Below are 19,078 nucleotides of genomic sequence, written 5' to 3'. Positions count from 1 at the left end.
GATAAAAGGTCTCATTGACACTGGATATAGCATATATAGTGTGGTTGACATACTATTATTTTTCTTTCTTACTTCTGTAAGTTCTTATAATTATTCTACAATTTCAAATCTCAAAACACAACTTTAGTTTGAATTATCCAAATAAGCAACAGAATGTTAGTTATATGTTATTAAGTATGCACTGAAGACTAAGCTTATCAAACATTCACATGTACAATAATGCTAATAATTCACCATTCACTGTTTACACATACACAAATTCAGAACATATTTAGTATTGTAGTTAATCTTAACTTTAAGGAGGTTGAAACACTGTTCTCTGCTATATTTTAGTAAAAGTGTTAATACCCATACCAGCCATCCTCAGATACATAGTAACACCTTACACCAGAGACCTTAAACAATCTAAAGATCTCAGAAAATAAGGTTTACAGGTACATAAAAAAACTTAATTCAATCCTTTTCAATTCCTTAGCCAGATAGAAAAGCAAAAAAATTTAGTATTATCAGAACACTTACTGCATCTAACAATTTAACATGTCAAACAAATCAACATCAAGGAAAAAAACACAAAATAATCATTCAAGTTATAAATAAAATTTACAAGAAGAAAAACAATGGTTCCAAGTAAAGGAGAATTATAAAAAACAAATACAAAAACAGGAGTTCACAATTTGGCATTAAAAATACAGAGTAAGTTCATATGAAAAGGAAAAAAAAACGTCCTAGTAAGCCTAAAAACATAGAAAAATAGATTAACTCAATATCCAAGGGCAATTATCATAAGAATTAAAGAATAAAGGAAAAATCACCACAAAAGGTATCTGTCAAAAAGAGAAATATTTCATACACCAAATGACAGCACATGATGAATAATGGATGTTCAAAAATTAAAAACCGACAAACACAGTTGACAGGGAACACCAAGTCTGACAGAAAAACAAAGCAAAGTCTCACAGTACACCAAATGCTGTATCTGATAAAAAAAAAAAAAACATCAGAAGAGGATACAAAATACAGTTATCACACATGGTCCTTAAAATATTGTAAATAAAAAGCAGAAAACAGAATATAAAACACAAGATGCATCTAGGTAAAATGTACAGACAGACTCAGAAATGAGATCAAGGTGGCAAAAACAGAGGAAATAAATACAGAAATAAAATATTTTGTGTGAGTGCAATGAAAATCTTCAAAGACCACATTAGTTGGTTTTGTGTTTTATGGCACAAAGCAACTAGGCTATCTGCACCAAACATCTGGTAAAAAGATAAAATTAAAGTAAAATTAGTAAAATTCACAAAAAGAAATTAAGATAAAACAAAACGAAGTTTAATTTTTCAATTAAAAACATAAATAGCATAAAATCCAATTTTTGCATCCAGTCTATAGGAGTAAGAGAAACACTACAGTAATACAAGTTGTAAAGAATGTTCTGTAGCACAACTGTAATTATCATAACTCACCAGGAAAATAAACAGGAAAGTTAAAAAATCAGCATTAGTCACCTGAAGTTGACCTTTCCAGTCCTAGTTTCAAGTTATTTGATGTTAGGGCCATCTTCTAATTTCAAATTGAACTAGATGTACCATGATTCTCAAAAGGGAATCACATAAAAAAGGGCTAATGTATAAATTAAAAAAATTAATTAATATTAAAAAATTAATGGCTTTAAAAAAATAAAAATATTTCTACAGTGAACACTGTTATCATTGCCAATAACACTGTCTTACGTTACAAATAAATCTTGAGACAGAACATGTTTAAAATGGTGCCCTTGTTGACAGTCTAAAGACAGCAAGACTGTAAAATGTAGCTTATTGTGACCTAAGTGTTACACAGACAACACATTGGTGCATCAGTAACAGATAAAAGATAACAATGAATTAAAAAACTGTGACTGTAGTATAGTCTAGTTAGAACAACTTCCTCTTTCCGATCCTTACAGAAACAAGATGGTCTAAGTCCAATAGAGAGTTTTATTTGGAAATGTTTGTTTTCACAATGCTCACTCCAAGTCGGCTGCCAACAGGCACAGACCAAGCCTTGAATACAGGAACATAGTCAATGTATGGAACAAGCACAACAGTGATAGTGCCAGAGCAGATAGACTTAGCTGTTATGTCAGCGAACTTATTCCCGTAAATACCAACGTGACCTCATATCCAGAAAAACTGGATAAAAGTAGATGTTAAAAAGAAATGGACCATTCATTTTGAATATCAGTGAGAACTAACATAAAGCAATTCCAGGGCCAGTACAGAACTAAGTGAGCCAGTATAAATAGTACAATTTGAGTACTGCTTAGCTTCTATGTGATCCAGAACAAGAGAAATAGTGTACATGTTCAGCAGTGAACACAGAAGCTGTAGATGGTATTCTGCATGAACCACTGAACCACAACAAACCATGGCAGAGCCCATACAGTAACCTGATTTTGAACCAGCAAAAGTACATGCAAATGATTTTAGAGAGAGGGAGGGGCTAGAAACATTTGCTGTGGTACATTTCAGTAAACGATTGAGAGTGGTCTGTAGCTGCCGCTCACTATACCTCATGGAGACATCTGCCCTAAGGGTTTTTCAGTTAAAGAATGTATAACTAAAAATCGAAGGACAGATTCAAATTGTGTATGTGACTGTACAGAGTCATCAATGCACAGTCGTTTGCCAGTAATTGGATTTTTCTCTATGCTGTCATGCTTGTTTATTATTTATTTGAAGGGTATCCATAATAAAAAAAGAATATTTCAGTGCCTACTGACCCCACCCACCATGGAGCCCTACAAGGGGACGCACTTTAGTGCCATATAAGGTCACTGCAGCGATCCTAGAGTTTCATGAGCAATATACCCAAACACCAGTATCAAACATAATGTCCACTACACCTGTTCAAAACATCCTACGCTGACACTCAGTTGACCCCAGCCTAAATGGACTAGCCGATTGTTCTTGGGGGACCACCCCAGGACTGCCCGTCTACAGGAATTCAAGGCCAAAGTGGTGTGTTGGAGTTGAACCCCTCAACCACTGGGATCCTCTCCTCACCTTCATGGGTCACCACACACAACAAACACACAGGTGGATGTTTAGATCCCAGAGGAGGTAAACTGAAAGTACAGAACCTTCTCTACATGAATCCACATCAAGGGGCCCAAAGCAAAAAAAAAAACCAAATCAATGAACTCCATATTCAACAGGACTTATAACAGAGTTTGCCTTTAAAGGAAAGTTGTTTAAAAAATATGAATAGATGCCCATGGAAAAACTAAAAAGTCAGATATATAAACACTAAATTTATTAAGGCCTAGATGGTAAAATTAATGATAGAAATGTTAGTACAATGAGAACTGAAAAAAAATATCACAACATGTATTATACAAAGCATGTATCCACAGGATAAAAATAATGAAAAAACTAAAATAAACATGAAAAAGAAATAAATTACAACCCTATAAAGGATGCATAGTTTATCTAGGAAAATAGAAACAGACATTTCAGGAGTCTATTCAGTAAATAAATTTCCCATTAGTGAGATACCTAATATGATGACACACACATATGGCCAATGGAAAAAGTTAGTCAAAACATCAATAAAACAAGTTCCTGAAGATATCATTGTATATTTAAAAACAAGATCCATTTGGAATATGAAGACACTGTAGGATACGAAACTCATGAACATCAGATGTTAACAATGTGACATTTGTTGTTTTTCTCAACATACATATATAGCAACAGTCATATTTAAAATTCTTTTGGTGTCTTTACTGGTTCAGGTGTTGTACATCTTACTTACTGGTTATTTAGAAGTGTTCAAAAGATTTCATGCATTTTTATTATTTTCCATTGAAAAATATCTGCAAAAGATACTTACCTCTCTCACAAAACAATGTTTCTCTATTTACAAAATTTTTGTCTATTGTTAGCCTTTATATTCCCACTCATCTCCACGTTTTTGTCATACAGTATAGCTGCATCATTGCATGTAAATGCAACAACTTTCCATCAAAACAAGTAAAACACACCCTCCTAGCACAGATGACTCTTTCTGTACAATAGAACTCAATCTTCAATTTGAGATTAGGCATAATAAAAGCATACTGGAAGTGGAGAGGATGAATGTGAAGTGTGAGAGGAGATTAGAACCTATAGAAATTATATTTCCAGTGTATAAAACTATTACTTTCTGATATGCTAACAAAACCTCACATTAACTCAGTGTAACAGTTACTTACACTAGCCTCTCCAGAAAGCATTGAGAAAAAAACTAAAGAAATGCAACATCTCAAGGAAGAGGAAACGCACACGTGGGAGACCACATCACATATGAACCAAACGTACTCTTTACCCAAGATGAAGGAATGTGTCACAAGACAGGTACAACCAAAAAACTGTCACTGATGTAGAATGGCTAGGTGACATAGGAACTTAAGTGAGAGGTCAATTCCAGTCCAAATCCAGCAGCACTTAGAATGGATCAACTGGTCAATGGTAGGAAGAAGGTTCTCCACCATTTATCTCAGACCCAGAAACTAGAGTGGAAAAAGTACTTACATTCCACAAACCCAATATGACCAACACCAATACTCCTGGGAAACAACATTCAGACAACAGTAGGAAAATGGAAATGCAACATTGAGGGTCAACTCCAGTTCAAAACTTGTGTTGAATGTCCAATTCCAATCAACACCACTTGCTCTGCTCAGGATACAACATCCAGAAAGTGTTAGGAAGGTTAATTGATTGATTGATTTAATGTTTTGTGGCACAAAAAAGGTTGGCTATTTGCACCAAACGTCTGGTAAAAAGGTAAAAACAAATTAAATGTAGTAAAATACAGTAAAGGAAATGAAGGTAAAACAAAACATCATTGAAAAACAGAAAAAGCATAAAATCAAAGTTGACACCTAGTTTACAATGGTAAGAGAGAAAGCAGAGTAAAAGAAGTTGTAAAGTACTTTCTCTAACAAAATGGTAATGATCATAACCCACCAGGAAGACTAACATGTAAGTTCAAGAACCACCATCAGTCACCTGAAGTTGGTCTTTCCAGTCCTGGTTCCGCGTTATGTGTCAGAGCATCCATTATCAAAATGTAAAATAATAGAAGTTTTAAAAGACATATAGCAAAATCGTAATAATGAGTAGCCAAATGTCCATTAAAAAGGTAAAAGTAAAGTAAATGTAGTAAAATTCGTAAAAGGAAACAAAGGCATAAACAAAAGAGCAATTAAAAACATAAAATGGCATAAACCCAATGTTCACATCCAGTCTATAAAGATGTAAAGGACTTCATGTAGCAGAATGGTAATGATCATAACCCGCCAGGAAGACTAACAGGCAAGTACAAGAACCACCGTCAGTCATCTGAAGTTGGTCTTTCCAGTCCCGGTTCCGGGTTATTTAATGGTCTGGCCATTTTCCAATTTCAAATTGAACAAGAGAGATTGAAACTTTGAAAAGGGCACCACAAATAAAAAGGTGTAATGAATAAATATCCAACACTTAAATGAGATTAAAAAAAAGATTAATGGCCATTAAAAAACTAAAAACTTTATCAAGGTGGACAGTGTCACCATCACCAATAACACTGTCCAATGTTACAGATAAACCCTGGAAAAAACATGTTTAAAATAGTGCCGTCGTTGAGAGGCGTAACGATGGCAAGAAAGTAAAATGTGGCTTACAGTGATTTGAGTGTTACACAAACTACACACTGGTGTAACAGTTCCAGATAAAAGAAAACAATGAGTTAAAAAACTGTGACCAATGCGTAGTCTAATTAGAACAACTTCCTCCTTCCAAACCTTATGGAAGCTAGATGGCCAAAGCCCAATATAGGGTTTTATTTGAAAAAGCTTGTGGTCGAGTTGCTCACTCCATGTGGACTGCCACCTGGCACGGAGCCAAGCCTTGAATACAGGACCATAGTCCATGTACAGATTAGGCACAGTGGTAATAGTGCCTGAGCAGATATTTAGCTGCCGTTCCCGCAAATACCAACATGGCCTGGTATCCAGAAAAACTGGATAGAAGTAGCAGTTAATGAGAAATGGGCCAGTCAGTTTTGAATATCAGCGAGAACAGAGTGTGAGCCAACGTGTAGTGATTCCAGGGCCAGTAGAGAACTAAGCGAGTCAGTATAAATTGTACAGTTGGAGTACTGCTCAGCTTCAATATGATCCAGGGCAAGAGATATGGCGTACAGTTCAGCAGTGAACACAGAAGCTGTAGAGGGGATTCTGCGTGCAATCACCGAACCGCAGCAAATCATGGCAGAGCCCACTGAATTACCTGATTTGGAACCATCTGTATAAATTGGAACGGAATGATTGTTTGAAATATGTTCATTAAATAAAAGACGATACTTCCAATCTGGAATATCAGCCTTTTTCAGATGACTGAAAGAAAGGTCACATTTGGGAGCTGTAATAAGTCATGGTGGGATGGGCTGACCTGTGAATTCTGCAATGTTATCCAAGGACAGACCCAATTCATCCAATTGTGCCTGGATGCATAGGCCAAAAGGAGCAATGGCAGACTGTCTGTTCTGAAAAAGTACGACCCACTGAGGAAGGAAAACATATTCCCAGGTGGGATGCTTTGGTAAGGAACTAAGTTTCCAAGAATATAGTAAAGATAGTTGCAAACGGCAAAGGTGAAGAGAAGGTTCATGAGATTCAACGTATAAGCTTTGAACTGGAGAGGTGCGGAAAGCCCCAGTGCAGAGTTGAAGTCCTCGATGAAGAATGGGGTCCAGCATCTTTAAGGCCGAGGGTCTGGCAGAGTCATAGACCATTGATCCATAATCAAGTTTTGATCGAATAAGAGCACGATATACATAGAACATCGATCTGCCCCCCAACTGGCAGTAGAGAGGACATGGAAGATGTTCAGTGCTCTTGTGCATTTGACCCGTACCTGCTTTAAGTGTGGTATAAAGGTCAGCTTACGGTCAAAGATAAGCCCCAAGAACTTGGTCTCAGGGACCACTGGCAGCGAAACTTCACCGATATGAAGTTCAGGATCAGGGTAAATACCCCGTTGGCATGCAAACGGTTTTAGAGAGAGAGAAATTAAAGCCGTTAACCATAGTCCACTTCAGTAGTCGATTGAGGGCAGTTTATAGTTGCCGCTCAATATATCTCACGTTCGACAACTGACACGAGATGCGAAAGTCGTCGACATAAAGCCCATTCGAAACATTGAGAGGGAGTTGTTCAGTGATGACATTTATCTTTATACTGAAAAGTGTGACACTCAAAACACAGCCCTGAAAGACTCCAAGTTCCTGTAGAAAAGAATGGGAAAGTGTCGAACCCACACGAACTTGGAATCTTCTGTCCATTAAAAAATTTTTAACAAACATGGGTAAATGGCCACGTAACCCATATATAAAGAGATCTCGCAAAACGCCATAACTCCAAGTTGTGTCATAAGTCTTCTCAATGTCAAAGAATATTGATACAAGATGTTGGCGTTTGAGAAAGGCTTCTCTGATTGATGTTTCAAGTAGAATTAGGTGGTCTGTGGTGGAGTGCTGTCATCGGAACTCACACTGGGTGGGTGAAAGGAGGTCGTTTGATTCGAGGAAACAAACAAAACAAGCATTAACCATCCTTTCTAAGGTCTCACAGAGACAGCTCGACACAGCAATTGGACGGTAGTTTGAAGGAATCTTGGGATCTTTCCCTGGCTTAGAGAAAGGTAAAATAATAGCTTGGCACCAGGCATCAGGAAATCATTCTCCTGCCAGATCCGGTTGAAAACAATCAGGACATCAAGAGAAGCAGGAGATAGATGGCACAGCATGTCATAGTGTACATCATCAGGTCCAACAGATGTACTGCCAGACTGATGAAAGGCCATTTTCAGTTCCACCAGTGTAAAGGGACAATTATAGTCAAAAAGACAGTCAGTTCAAAAGAAAAGAGGTGTGGGATATCTACAAAAAGTATCCCAGGTCCGTTTTTGAGCCTTCCGTGCTAAGTGGCAAGCAGGATTCCACCACGAACGAGGATATCATGGAAAACAAGTCGAGGTTTTAGGAATACACTGAGCAGCTGCTTGTATAATACAGCCAGTTACCACTGCCACACAGTCGTCTATTGATGGCTGATTCATGATGGCAGGATCAAGTTCTGCGAGAGCAGTGAAAGTGGACCAGTCTGCCTGATCCAGCTTCCACCGGAGCATGCAGGTATGGTGACATCAACCATGGCCAGTCTCTCTCAAAAGTATAGGAAATTGATCACTACCTAGTGGATTATTGTCAATCCTTCATGAGAAATAGAAGAATGATGAAGGAGAGCAAACTGAGAGATCAAAAGAGAAAGGTTGTGATCAGAGAGCATACACTCTACAGAGCGACCCCTCCCATCAATAACAGCACTTCCCCAGAGGGGATGATGTCCATTAAAGTCCCCCAGGAGTAGAAAGGGAGACGGCAACTGTTCAATGAGAGCATCAAGGTCTGATTGATCATGTGTCTCACCAGGGGACAGGTAGAGGGAACAAACAGTGATGGTATGACCCAAGGAAACACGTATGGCGACGGCCTCCAAGGGTGTGTTGAGTGACAAAGATAGGGTGGGCACATGCTGATCAACCAATAGTGCCACCCCTCCATGCACTCGTCCATCACACAGCCTGTCATTTCTGTACAGAGAAAACTGCCAAATGGTGAGCAGGTTTTAGAAATGTTTCTTGTAAGGAAAGACATACAAGATGGTAGGAAGCAATCAGTATTTTGATATCATCCAGATTAGAATGTAAACCTCGACAGTGCCATTGTATCAAGGTGGCCATTTTTAATGACGGGTAGGCGAAGTAATTGGAGAACCTTTCTGTTTATGACCAAGTCTTTTTTCCTTACTGTCCTTAGTCAGAGGAGGTCTATCAACCTCCATGCCCTTGGTAGATTGGGCAGGTCTTTGTTATTGTAAGGGGATTCCAGTGACTGAGGACGAGAACGAATTATTGTTTTGCCTCTTGGGGTGAGAAAAAAAATGTATCAGAAGAAATGCCTGTATTTGAAACTGAAGGATGTGGATCTTGAGATTTGTTGGAATGCATGGGAGGAACAGAGATGTGTGTGGAAGTCGATTTATCAACCTTTTTAACCATGGAGGTCAAAAGGCTTTCCATATGTTTAGAAAACAATTCTCTTAAAAGGCACAGAGAGATCTGTCTGCACTCCCACTGCAGCAGCATATGTCCGAGATGGTGTGGTGGGCAGCAATTTCCGAGCCTCAGGATAACTAATGTTATGTGTCGTTCTCAAACGCTGCACCTCTTCTTCCTCCAACCATTTTGGGCAAGAACAAAAGTAGGAAGGGTGAGAACCATTGCAGTTGACGCAATGTGGGTTTAGGTCACATTCATAGGCATCGTGGTCCTTGCCACCACAAGGAGCACATGTCAGGGAACCACAACATGATGTCTTTGAGTGGCCAAACCTCTGACACTAAAAACATTGGAGAGGGTTTGAAATGTATGGCCGTACCCTGTAAATTAGATAACCTGCCTTGATGGTGGCAGGTGCACGTGGTGAAGTTAATGTTAAAACCAGGGTATTTGTTGGCAGTGTAACTCCATCTTTGCAAGTGGACATGCACTTCACTACAGAAACTCCTTGAGTGGAGAGACCAGCGAGAATCTTTGACTCAGGGACGTTCTTCAAATCCCTCTCAACAATAACTCCTCGTGATGAATTCATGAGGTAGCATGAGGGGTAACCTCAATAAGTATATCCCCAATTGCCATTGAATTCAAGAGGAGTTCACTGTGTTGGGTTGTGGATGTTTCAACTAATATGTCTCCAGATCGAAGCTTCTTTACTGACTTTGGAGAGCCAGAAAGACCTTCTAGTCCCTTCTGAATAAAAAAAGGGTGACATTTGCCCTAAAGGTTTTTCTGAAAGAGAATGTAATTTAAGAAAATGGGGTACATGTGTTACAGATGTTGAAGATTGCTGCTCAGAGTCTTCAAGACGTGGTCGTTTACCTATTGACTGTTTTTTCACTATTTTATTTAAAATTTTTGAAGGAGGATCCATAGGGAAAAAGAAAAATTTCGGTACCCACTGACCCCACCCACCATGGAGCCCTATGAGGGAACACACTACAATGTCATGCAAGAACAATGCAGCAATGCCAGGGTTTCATGAGCACTATACCCAAACACCAATATCAGGCACAATGTCCACAACACCCATTGAGAACTTCCAACACTGGCACTTGGTTGACTCTAGCCGATTGACCCAAGGGGGCCACCCAAAGGCTGCCCATCTACAGGAATTCAAGGCCAAAGTGGTGTTTTAGGGTTGGACCCCTCAACCACCATGATCCTCTCCTCCCCTTAACGGGTCACCACGCACAGCAAACACGTGGGTAGATGTTTAGATCCCAGAGAAGGTAACCAGACAAAACATAACCTTCCCTGGGAGGTCCCCTCACCACGTACAGGAATCCACACCGAGGGGGTGTTAGGAAGGAAGGTTCCCAGTGGAGGGATGAGCTACAATTAGAAATCTCATAGAAAAATCCAGGTCAAACTGTACAGCATCGGGAATCTTATATCATATCCTTTATGGGAAGACAGTCATGTTAACTACACTGACAGAACACAATCACCTTATTCTCAAGTAGAATTGAATACACTCAAGAAGAAGACTCCTTAGTACAGCACCTAATCAACTAAAAGTTGTTAAATAGTAAGGGCTATCAACCTCCACTAGTGAAGTGGGAAAAAAATGTGTTGAATCTGGAGAAATGTATCACAAGAGAAAATGCATGTGTTGACCATAAACTTTGGGAAAAAATGTGTTGAAGAGCATGGAGAAATGAATCATCATAGAAAATGCTGAACTGGAATAATCTCCTCCAAAGGACAACAAAGATGAGCAGCCAAAAATATTTTGAGGGGACTAATCTAATGAGTGGAGACACAGAAAAGTAATAGATGTCAAAGTGAAAGCAACATTACCCTCACATTCAGAGGAGGTTTTTGACAGGAAGGTACTATCAGGATAAAAGTGAACATGGGTCAGATGGTAAAAGGTGCAAGAGACATCAGTGGAAAATAAATCCAACTTTCAATGTCTACAAGCCAACAAGAGAAGAAAAAGGTTTTATATGGATAGATAATATACAGAACAGGAAGCTATGAGCTCAAATGAAGATATAGAAAGGCAACTGAGGACAACATTAAGATCTCAAATTCAAATTCTTTTAGGAAATTAATTAAAGTACTATTTTAGCTTGAACAAGTGATTTACATCTTAATGGTTTTTGCACTATTTGGAATAGTGTTCAAGATGTTTCATAAGTCTACACAATTAGCACTTTGTAATTTTCAAGTGCCACATCCATAGCAGTTTAACAACACTTAAGAACATGGTAGATTTTGTTTTTTTTCCAGTAGGACACAACAGAAACCTCAAATGTCTTGTAAATTATGTTTTAGATCACTGTAAATTTTTAAAATTAAATTCACCATAACTCATTCAAACAAATGAGCACTTCTATAATAAGTTACAATCTTCCCAATTATTTTACATCATGTCAGTGTTATTTACTAATAATACTGCTCTAGAATTTTCTTACCAGTTAACTTTTTTAAACTTCAGACACATGTCACAGTGTTAATCTTTGCAGAAAATTAAACATATTTTGCTTTTTTTTCTGTATAGTTGTAATTTTAAACATAAAAAGCAGAATTTTTTTTTGTGAGCATTACCTCATGAGCTTCAAATAATTATCTATGATTTTAAGAATTCAGTGGATTACATCTCAAGACTTTTAAAGTGATTTTACTTCAAAGAATTTGTGTGTGTGTATTTTATATATATAAGTTCTCTTCCCACCTTGAAAGATCCTGGAAGAAATGGAAGAGTGAATTCTCCATGTCGAAGACCATTCTTTTCAAAAAAGACAATGTCGTGTTTGGTTAGCTTTGTCTGTGAAGAAGTTATGAGGTTACCAGATGACCTACAAAATAAAAAAAGTAAAAACTTATGACTTTACATGTAAATAATTTTTTACACAATTTCTTTGTGAAAAATCAACTTTCAATCATGTAATTTTATATACAAATATTGGTTTACTGCTGAAAAAGAAAATTTAACAGATAAAACCATCTCTTTTCATATGAAACCCATCTCTCACAAGTTTAGCTGTTCTCAATCAGTGCTTTCCTCTATATGAAAACATTTTTCTTTATGCATGCAAAAGCCTTGCACTCTCCCCTTGTTGGAATAGTATATCATGTGTCACCTGTTAACCAACAGTGGCATAATATGCAAACATGATGCATGTGAATAACTCAAAACTCCTTTATGGAACCTTCACTTCAAAGTTTAACAGATATGAGCACCAGAAAAGTTAGAAGAAAGAGTGGGAAGAGTGTGAGATAAACATGTACCAAGTAGAAATACATTTTCAGTACAGTAAAATTATAACTTCTAACACAGTACACACCTCCTCTCACAATGTTAGTTAGTATCTCACACTCAAAGGAGGGGGGACCAATGCAAGGAAAAACAAATGCACCCCTGAAAGAATCCAAAGGATACCCCTGACCACAAAAGAAAAAAAGATCTCTAAAGATCAGAGTAGAGGAACTACACCACTTCTGAGCCAGGTATACTCTTAACCTGTATGTAAAATTCTGTAAAACAAAATGGCAAAAACTGTAGAGTGGCTAGGGTGTATCGGACAATATTCAGCAAGTCAACTACATCAAAAACCTCCTCTACATGGTACTGACTTCCACATGAGAATCATGGTGTCTTCACCTCCAGCTCTAGAAATGGAGATTAAGATCTGCCCCAATTCCTGGGTGTAAAACAAAGATCAACATCCAAGAGCAAACCAGAACTGGTCATCTGGCATCAAGAGAATGGATTTAATTTGTGCAAGGTCTTACACTGATTGTTCACTCAAATGTTACACCTCAATGCTTGGAACCAACATTCTTGTAAATGTAGGATGAGGGCTCCCAGTCAAAAGAGGTGAACTGCATGCCTAACAGATCAATTCCAGATGGTACAGAATGTGTAATAGGAGGCCACATCAACCTTAAATTGGCAAATCAACTCACTGTATCTTGGACAGTAGGAGGCTATATCAATCAGTCTGGCTAATGGATAAACTCCATAGTAATGTATATAGGTACTGTAGGTATTGTGAAACATGTAAATAGTAAAGGAGGCCACATCATTCAAACAGGTGATGGATCAGCTCCTATGGTATCATACAGAGTATCAAGAAGCCATGTCATCAAGGAAGGAATTAGATCAACTCCTATGATAGTATAAATAGTATTAGGAAGCTATATCATCCAGAAAGGTGATGGAGCAATTCCTGTGATAGTATGTATAATGCCAAGAGGCCATGTCTTCCAGGAAGGCAATAAATCAACTTTTGTAACTGCATATATAGTCAGGAAGCCACAACAGCCAGAAAGATATTAATCAACTCCTGTGATTGCACAAATGCTTCAGTAGGCCACATCATCTGGTCTGGAGATGGATCAACTCATGCATTGTGGTCAGTAGGTCATGTCCACTAGCAAGTGGACGGATCAACTCCTCTGAAGGCTACGTCTCATCTACATCAGAAGAATGCCACCACTCTACTTTTAACTGAATAATTATATCTAATAGTATAGTGGAAATCATTCAGGAGGAAGCCTCCATGGCCCACCACTCCAGCAACTCAGAACTCAAAAGCAGTAAGAACTCCCATGCTACACTTGAAGAAAGAAAATAAAATAAGCTGTAGAACCCAGAGGACTGTTGTCACTGGAGACAGTGCAATGGGTGACCACAATACCCTATTTTGAAAAGCAGTCTATACCAATTTTTTCTCTTAAGGCACAGCACAGATGGGCAACTATTCTGTTCTGCTTTACCCATGCAGTCCATTGCAGGTAGAGACTCAAATGAACATATTTATGATACAACTACTGCAAAGTAGGTAACCTTTCAGCAATCTTGTGGGACAACCCCATCTTTACAGTGACTGTGCAAAGCCATAGATAAGAGAAGATGGTCAACATGGCATACTGTGTGGATTTTGCTGTTAAAGAATACCTGCCCAGGCAACACTTCCCACAGAGCATTACAGGGCCTAGACTGGAAACAGCAATCTACCAGGGTCTGGTCAAGGGTACAGTCTGGAAACAGAGAGTAGGAAAAGAAGTAACCTTCCCAAGCTGCCATGTTGCTGAGGAGAAATGAGAAGATAGGTAGGATGATAAGGAATACATAAAACATCAATGGCAAAATAAACAGACCAGCAATGTCCATAAGTGAAGAAACCACAGATCCACAGTAAAAAAAGACAGGTGAGAAATTTTGCCAGCCAAGCCACAGAAGGTTGGCTAGTCAGCAGGAAATCCTCTGACAGCTAACCAACATGGAAGACCTTAACTCTGAACAGAACACTTTTGTTGACGATGGGCAAATGGAAGTAGCTAAAGGTGACTTAATGTGTTCCAGACCTTCATTCCAAGGACCAACAAATAGTGGGTCTGACCGTCACATTATAATACCCCAACAACTGAAAGGGCAAGCATGTTTGGTGTGACAGGGATTCAAACCCACGACCTTTGAATTACGAATTCGGTGCCTTAACCACCTGGCCATGCCAGGCTAAGAAGATTGAATGACTACTCAGTGGGAAAGATGTGGCTCAGGGTGTGAAAGACAATCTTTGACTGGACTAAAAGCATCTGGCATCTAACATGTGATAAGAAGAAAGTGATGTGCAGGAGCACAGTATAGAAGATCCAAAGTCCAAAAACAGGGATCTCTCAACCCCTTTTGTAGTCAATACAAGCCACTCTTGTAGAGTTGTTTGAATGAACCATCACCAAATAGTGAGAAGCAAGAGAAAGGAAGTGGTGTAACATCCCACAAACTGCAAAAAGGTTGAGAAATTTGATAAGTAGGACAGCATCTACTGTAGACCAATGGTCCACCACACCAGGGGAAGAACAGGCATGCCTGCTACCATATTAGTTTAGCCCAGCCACCACTGCAGATTATCACTCAGAGAAAGAGGAAGGTACATGGAGTCAAAAGAGGATCCTGCATAGGGTTCAATCATATGTGAAGTATTTACTGCTGGAATCTTAAACGAACACAGCTGAGAAGGATCACATTTCCAATAGTAACAGAATCTTGCAAGTGAAAAGTGGTTAAACCAAAAGGGCACATTGAACGAAAAGGTCTATGGAATGGAAATGTAAGGGAGAAGTTAGAGTGCAACAGATGATGATATCATAACAGACCCCCAAATGCACAGGGATAGGGTGGATCAAAGGTAGGACCCCTAGCTGAAACAACTAGCCCACTAGAGATGCTACAGAAAAGAGGTGATGAGTGTAGTTGGTTGACAAAGTAAGGGCTAAAGTGTATCTGCAAAAATCCCTCATGATATCTGTAGAAATCCTCTAAGAGCCAATATAAAGAGGAAAGATACGATAGAATATTAAGTGGAAGACTAACAGTAGATTCAAAATCTGCTCCCCCCATCCCTGTATAGACTATCTGATGGTAAAAAATAATGAACTGGTGAGGTCACTGGAACATGACAACTTCATTTCTCCAAGTGAATACAAGGTTAAAGAAACAGTAATAACCTGTATATCAGTGGAAAACAAAAAGTGGAGAATGGGACATGTAATAATTGAGAACAATGTAAAAAAGAAACAGATGACAGAAATAAAAGAATGCACCTGAAACAGAAACACCAATAAGATCGAATTAGGCCTAGGAAAATCCCAAGGTCACAAATAGGAACGATCTGCAAACTTGAAAGGAGAAAAAAGATGAACAAAGGCTTAGCAGTTTCATTACCATGGCAAAGTCTGAGGAGGAAGGTTAGACTTTGTAAAATTTGACCTCCCAATGCATGCCAGCAGATAAATCCATCATTGGGTGCCCACACCTGAGACCAACGAAAAATGTAATTTCCGTTGTTGTTGCAACTGATAATACAAAACAATGTTTCTACTCGTTGTTGTGGGGAATACTAACACTTACCATTTGAATTTTGAATTTTTTTCATACAATAGCCCCAGTGGTAATCATTACAATTCTCATCATGGCCATGTAATGTTACATGATGGTCATTAGTTTTATTAATGTTGTCAATATCTCAAACATGATCAACACAATACCAAGCTTTTACAATAGTACACTAACAGTGAAGTTACATATGTATGCAATTTATTTTACCAAGTGTTTCCATAAACTATAATGCAATATTTTAAAGCATTTTTATGACTCATATTTTTCTGTAGAAATACACCAAGAAAAACTTTGTAAATCTTTGTTACAATGTCAACCTGAAAAGAAAAAAAAAATCACCTACAGATGAAATTTTTATTTATTTCAGTAGTTTAAAGTACCTCACCTGCAGTACATGTAAATATTAGTGTTGGGTGATATAGTTTGGTAATCATCATCTATCAGTGTCAGTCAAGAAAATCTTAACTGGTGCAGTCCTACACACATGTTGTATCACATGATTTACCAAATCTTATCAACATTCCTTACCTCCAATCCAGTGGATGCTCTAAGCCATCAACTTCCTCAGCAACGTACTGAAGTGCAGCTTCTCTGTTCCATATTTTTAATATCCTACATCCTTTACAAAAAAATACAAAAAATGTCCACACTCTTAAATAAAAAAATGCATTATTTTCTTCCTTTTGGGAGGTATTAGATGACAAAAAAGTAGCATACAGAATATTAATTGGTGTACTAATGTAGAGTGGATGACAATATTTCAGGACAAAATATTAGTAAATATTGCCATACATTAAGAATTGTTTACAAGCCAGATAATATTTTTCACAAAAACACTAAAAATAATCTCGTAAAACATTATGGTCTTCAAGAGTTTATGTGCACACTGTTTCTGCCTCATGCCTCAATATCCCCACCATTATGTTTAAATTTCTTTAACAATTAATAAAGAAGTCCAACAACTTGGCTGTTTCATGCAAGAACATTTTTGCATAAGGTAATACTGTAAAAACATTATTTGAAAGTTCAAATATATAAAAATGTAAAACGTTTCTTCTGAAGCTATGTGGTAAAACTATCTAATACTAGTCTTTCAAGCCCCCAAAAAAGGTAAACATCATCACCAAATATACAAATATTTCATCATTTACTAGTAACTCAGTCTTCTTGTTTACACTGTGATATATAATGAATTAATTAACATAACAATTGTTATCTGTCTACAAATCAAGTTATACTATACTCGCTCTAACAGTTATATTACTGATTTAGGCTGGTGCTAGTTTGCAATTGTGGACACTACTTGTGTGTTAATAAGTTCTTTATTCATGTAAACCCTTCAACAATTAAATGGCATATGAGCTTTTAGAACAAGAAAGGTGTAACTGACATTGTTGTTAGCTGTTATTCAGTTTTATCCACAGCAGCAACATAACACAGATGGACTGGCCTGCTAAATGGTAAAATCTTGTTCACTTGCTGATTGTTTAGATAATATTACAGGAACATACTTTCCACCCACTTAGTCAATAAGTAAAATTTCTACACTATGTTTTTTCTACAACTACTCTTTTTGACACTATTATTATCAGTGAATCAGATAAAAGCTGTAGGCAGCCATACATTTGTCTGCATGCTAAAAGTGCAGATTGTGGTCTTCCTTGTATTATTCACAATCCGAAATTTATGGTTATACTTTGGAGCTCATATTTAGATACACATAGAAATTCTGTTTTCTTTAACTTTACCCAGGAACTCCTATATCTCTCGCATCAGTGTGATGTTAAATATGTAATTTCACATGCATTTAACTTTCAGTGAGAGATCTTCAGCATGTCACATACAGAACAAATATAGTATTCAGTATATCTTTCATCTTTCAGTTTCCAAGAAAACTAGTATAACTCTCACAAAGGGTATTATAATATTTGTCTAACTTTTACTTGACAGAATATGAGTAAAGTTCTTACTTTTATTTTCATTGGTTATGTTTGCTGTAAGTTAACAAAGTTTTTGAACTACAGTAAATCCAACTGGTTCTCATTTCTAAGAGGGCATGAAACAACAAGTTAAATAAGTGGGCATTTTTTATTTAACAAGTAATTAATATTTTAATTAACAGTGGCTTTTATGTAACTTAAGATATTATTCTCCATTTAATGTTTTATTCAAGGTTTAGTTAAATTTAATATGGGAGGACACACAGACAAACAAGAGTAGTTCTCTAACTAGTCTTAACTGTAACCCTTGTTGGTCTCATGCAATTATTTTGCACTTGTATATTATCATGTTGTAACTTGTTCTTATGTGATTAAATATTTGTTATTTGTATTTTGGATATGATGTCTTACCTCTTTCCTTAAGTAATCCTTAAAACAGTTGGTACTTGAAGGGAAACAAGTTCTAATAACTGATATCCAAGAATCTCTATAAGAATAACTATTTGTTTTGAGGAACATCAATGAGATGGAAAATACTACTATATTATAAGTAGCATGTAGCTGTAAAACCTATGGCAGCAGCATCAATAAGTAATATATGCAATGATTATCTTATACATAGATAAACTTTACAAGTGGCCAATCAATAGCTTTTACAAAAATAAGTGAAAGACAAGCTATAGCTTAGGCATTACTTGTTGTGTATCAAGATCAATAATGAGCTTCTAATACTGCTGAATGCAGTGAAAATGTACAAAAAAATTGACACTTATATTAAATGCTATGAACCACAAAAAATTAGCACCTAACATAAATTTAGCTAGTAGACCTGAGGCAGTAGATGTTGTATGCAGAGATGATAGGAACAAATGTACCCCAGCCCACAAAGACTGAGAGTTGCCTCCTAGAGTCTCAAGTGCCCTACACGCTCTTTGGTTTATTCTAGACCAACTTAGGTCACTAAATATTCATGTTATTTACTGCTAGAATGATCAGTGAATGTTAACTTTTTCCAACACTGAAAATTTATTTCTAATAGAAACCTCCTCTCATATCTAGCATTCCTAACTTACTCCTACCCTCTCTATGTGAAATTT

At 37.3% G+C, this 19,078-nt stretch overlaps 1 protein-coding gene across 5 annotated transcripts in view; it reads right to left on the bottom strand.

Annotated features, from left to right (window-relative positions):
* Nucleotides 1-19,078, bottom strand: part of Elp1 (elongator complex protein 1) — a 145,892-nt gene that overhangs the window by 93,643 nt on the left and 33,171 nt on the right. For all 5 annotated transcript variants that reach the window (XR_013032332.1, XM_076517610.1, XM_076517611.1 and 2 more), the window contains 2 exons: nucleotides 16,570-16,660; nucleotides 11,869-11,992 (listed from right to left, as the gene is read on the bottom strand). Coding sequence is in view for 4 of the 5 variants with exons in the window: in XM_076517610.1 (XP_076373725.1) it covers nucleotides 11,869-11,992; nucleotides 16,570-16,660 (215 nt within the window). In the remaining variant the exon portion in view is untranslated. The remainder of the gene's footprint in view (nucleotides 1-11,868; nucleotides 11,993-16,569; nucleotides 16,661-19,078) is intronic.

This window comes from Tachypleus tridentatus, chromosome 8 (assembly GCF_004210375.1).
Source record: "Tachypleus tridentatus isolate NWPU-2018 chromosome 8, ASM421037v1, whole genome shotgun sequence".
Classification (NCBI taxonomy): domain Eukaryota; kingdom Metazoa; phylum Arthropoda; class Merostomata; order Xiphosura; family Limulidae; genus Tachypleus; species Tachypleus tridentatus.
The sequence above is the reverse complement of the archived record's forward strand: the minus strand, read 5'-3'. Positions and strand labels throughout refer to the sequence as shown.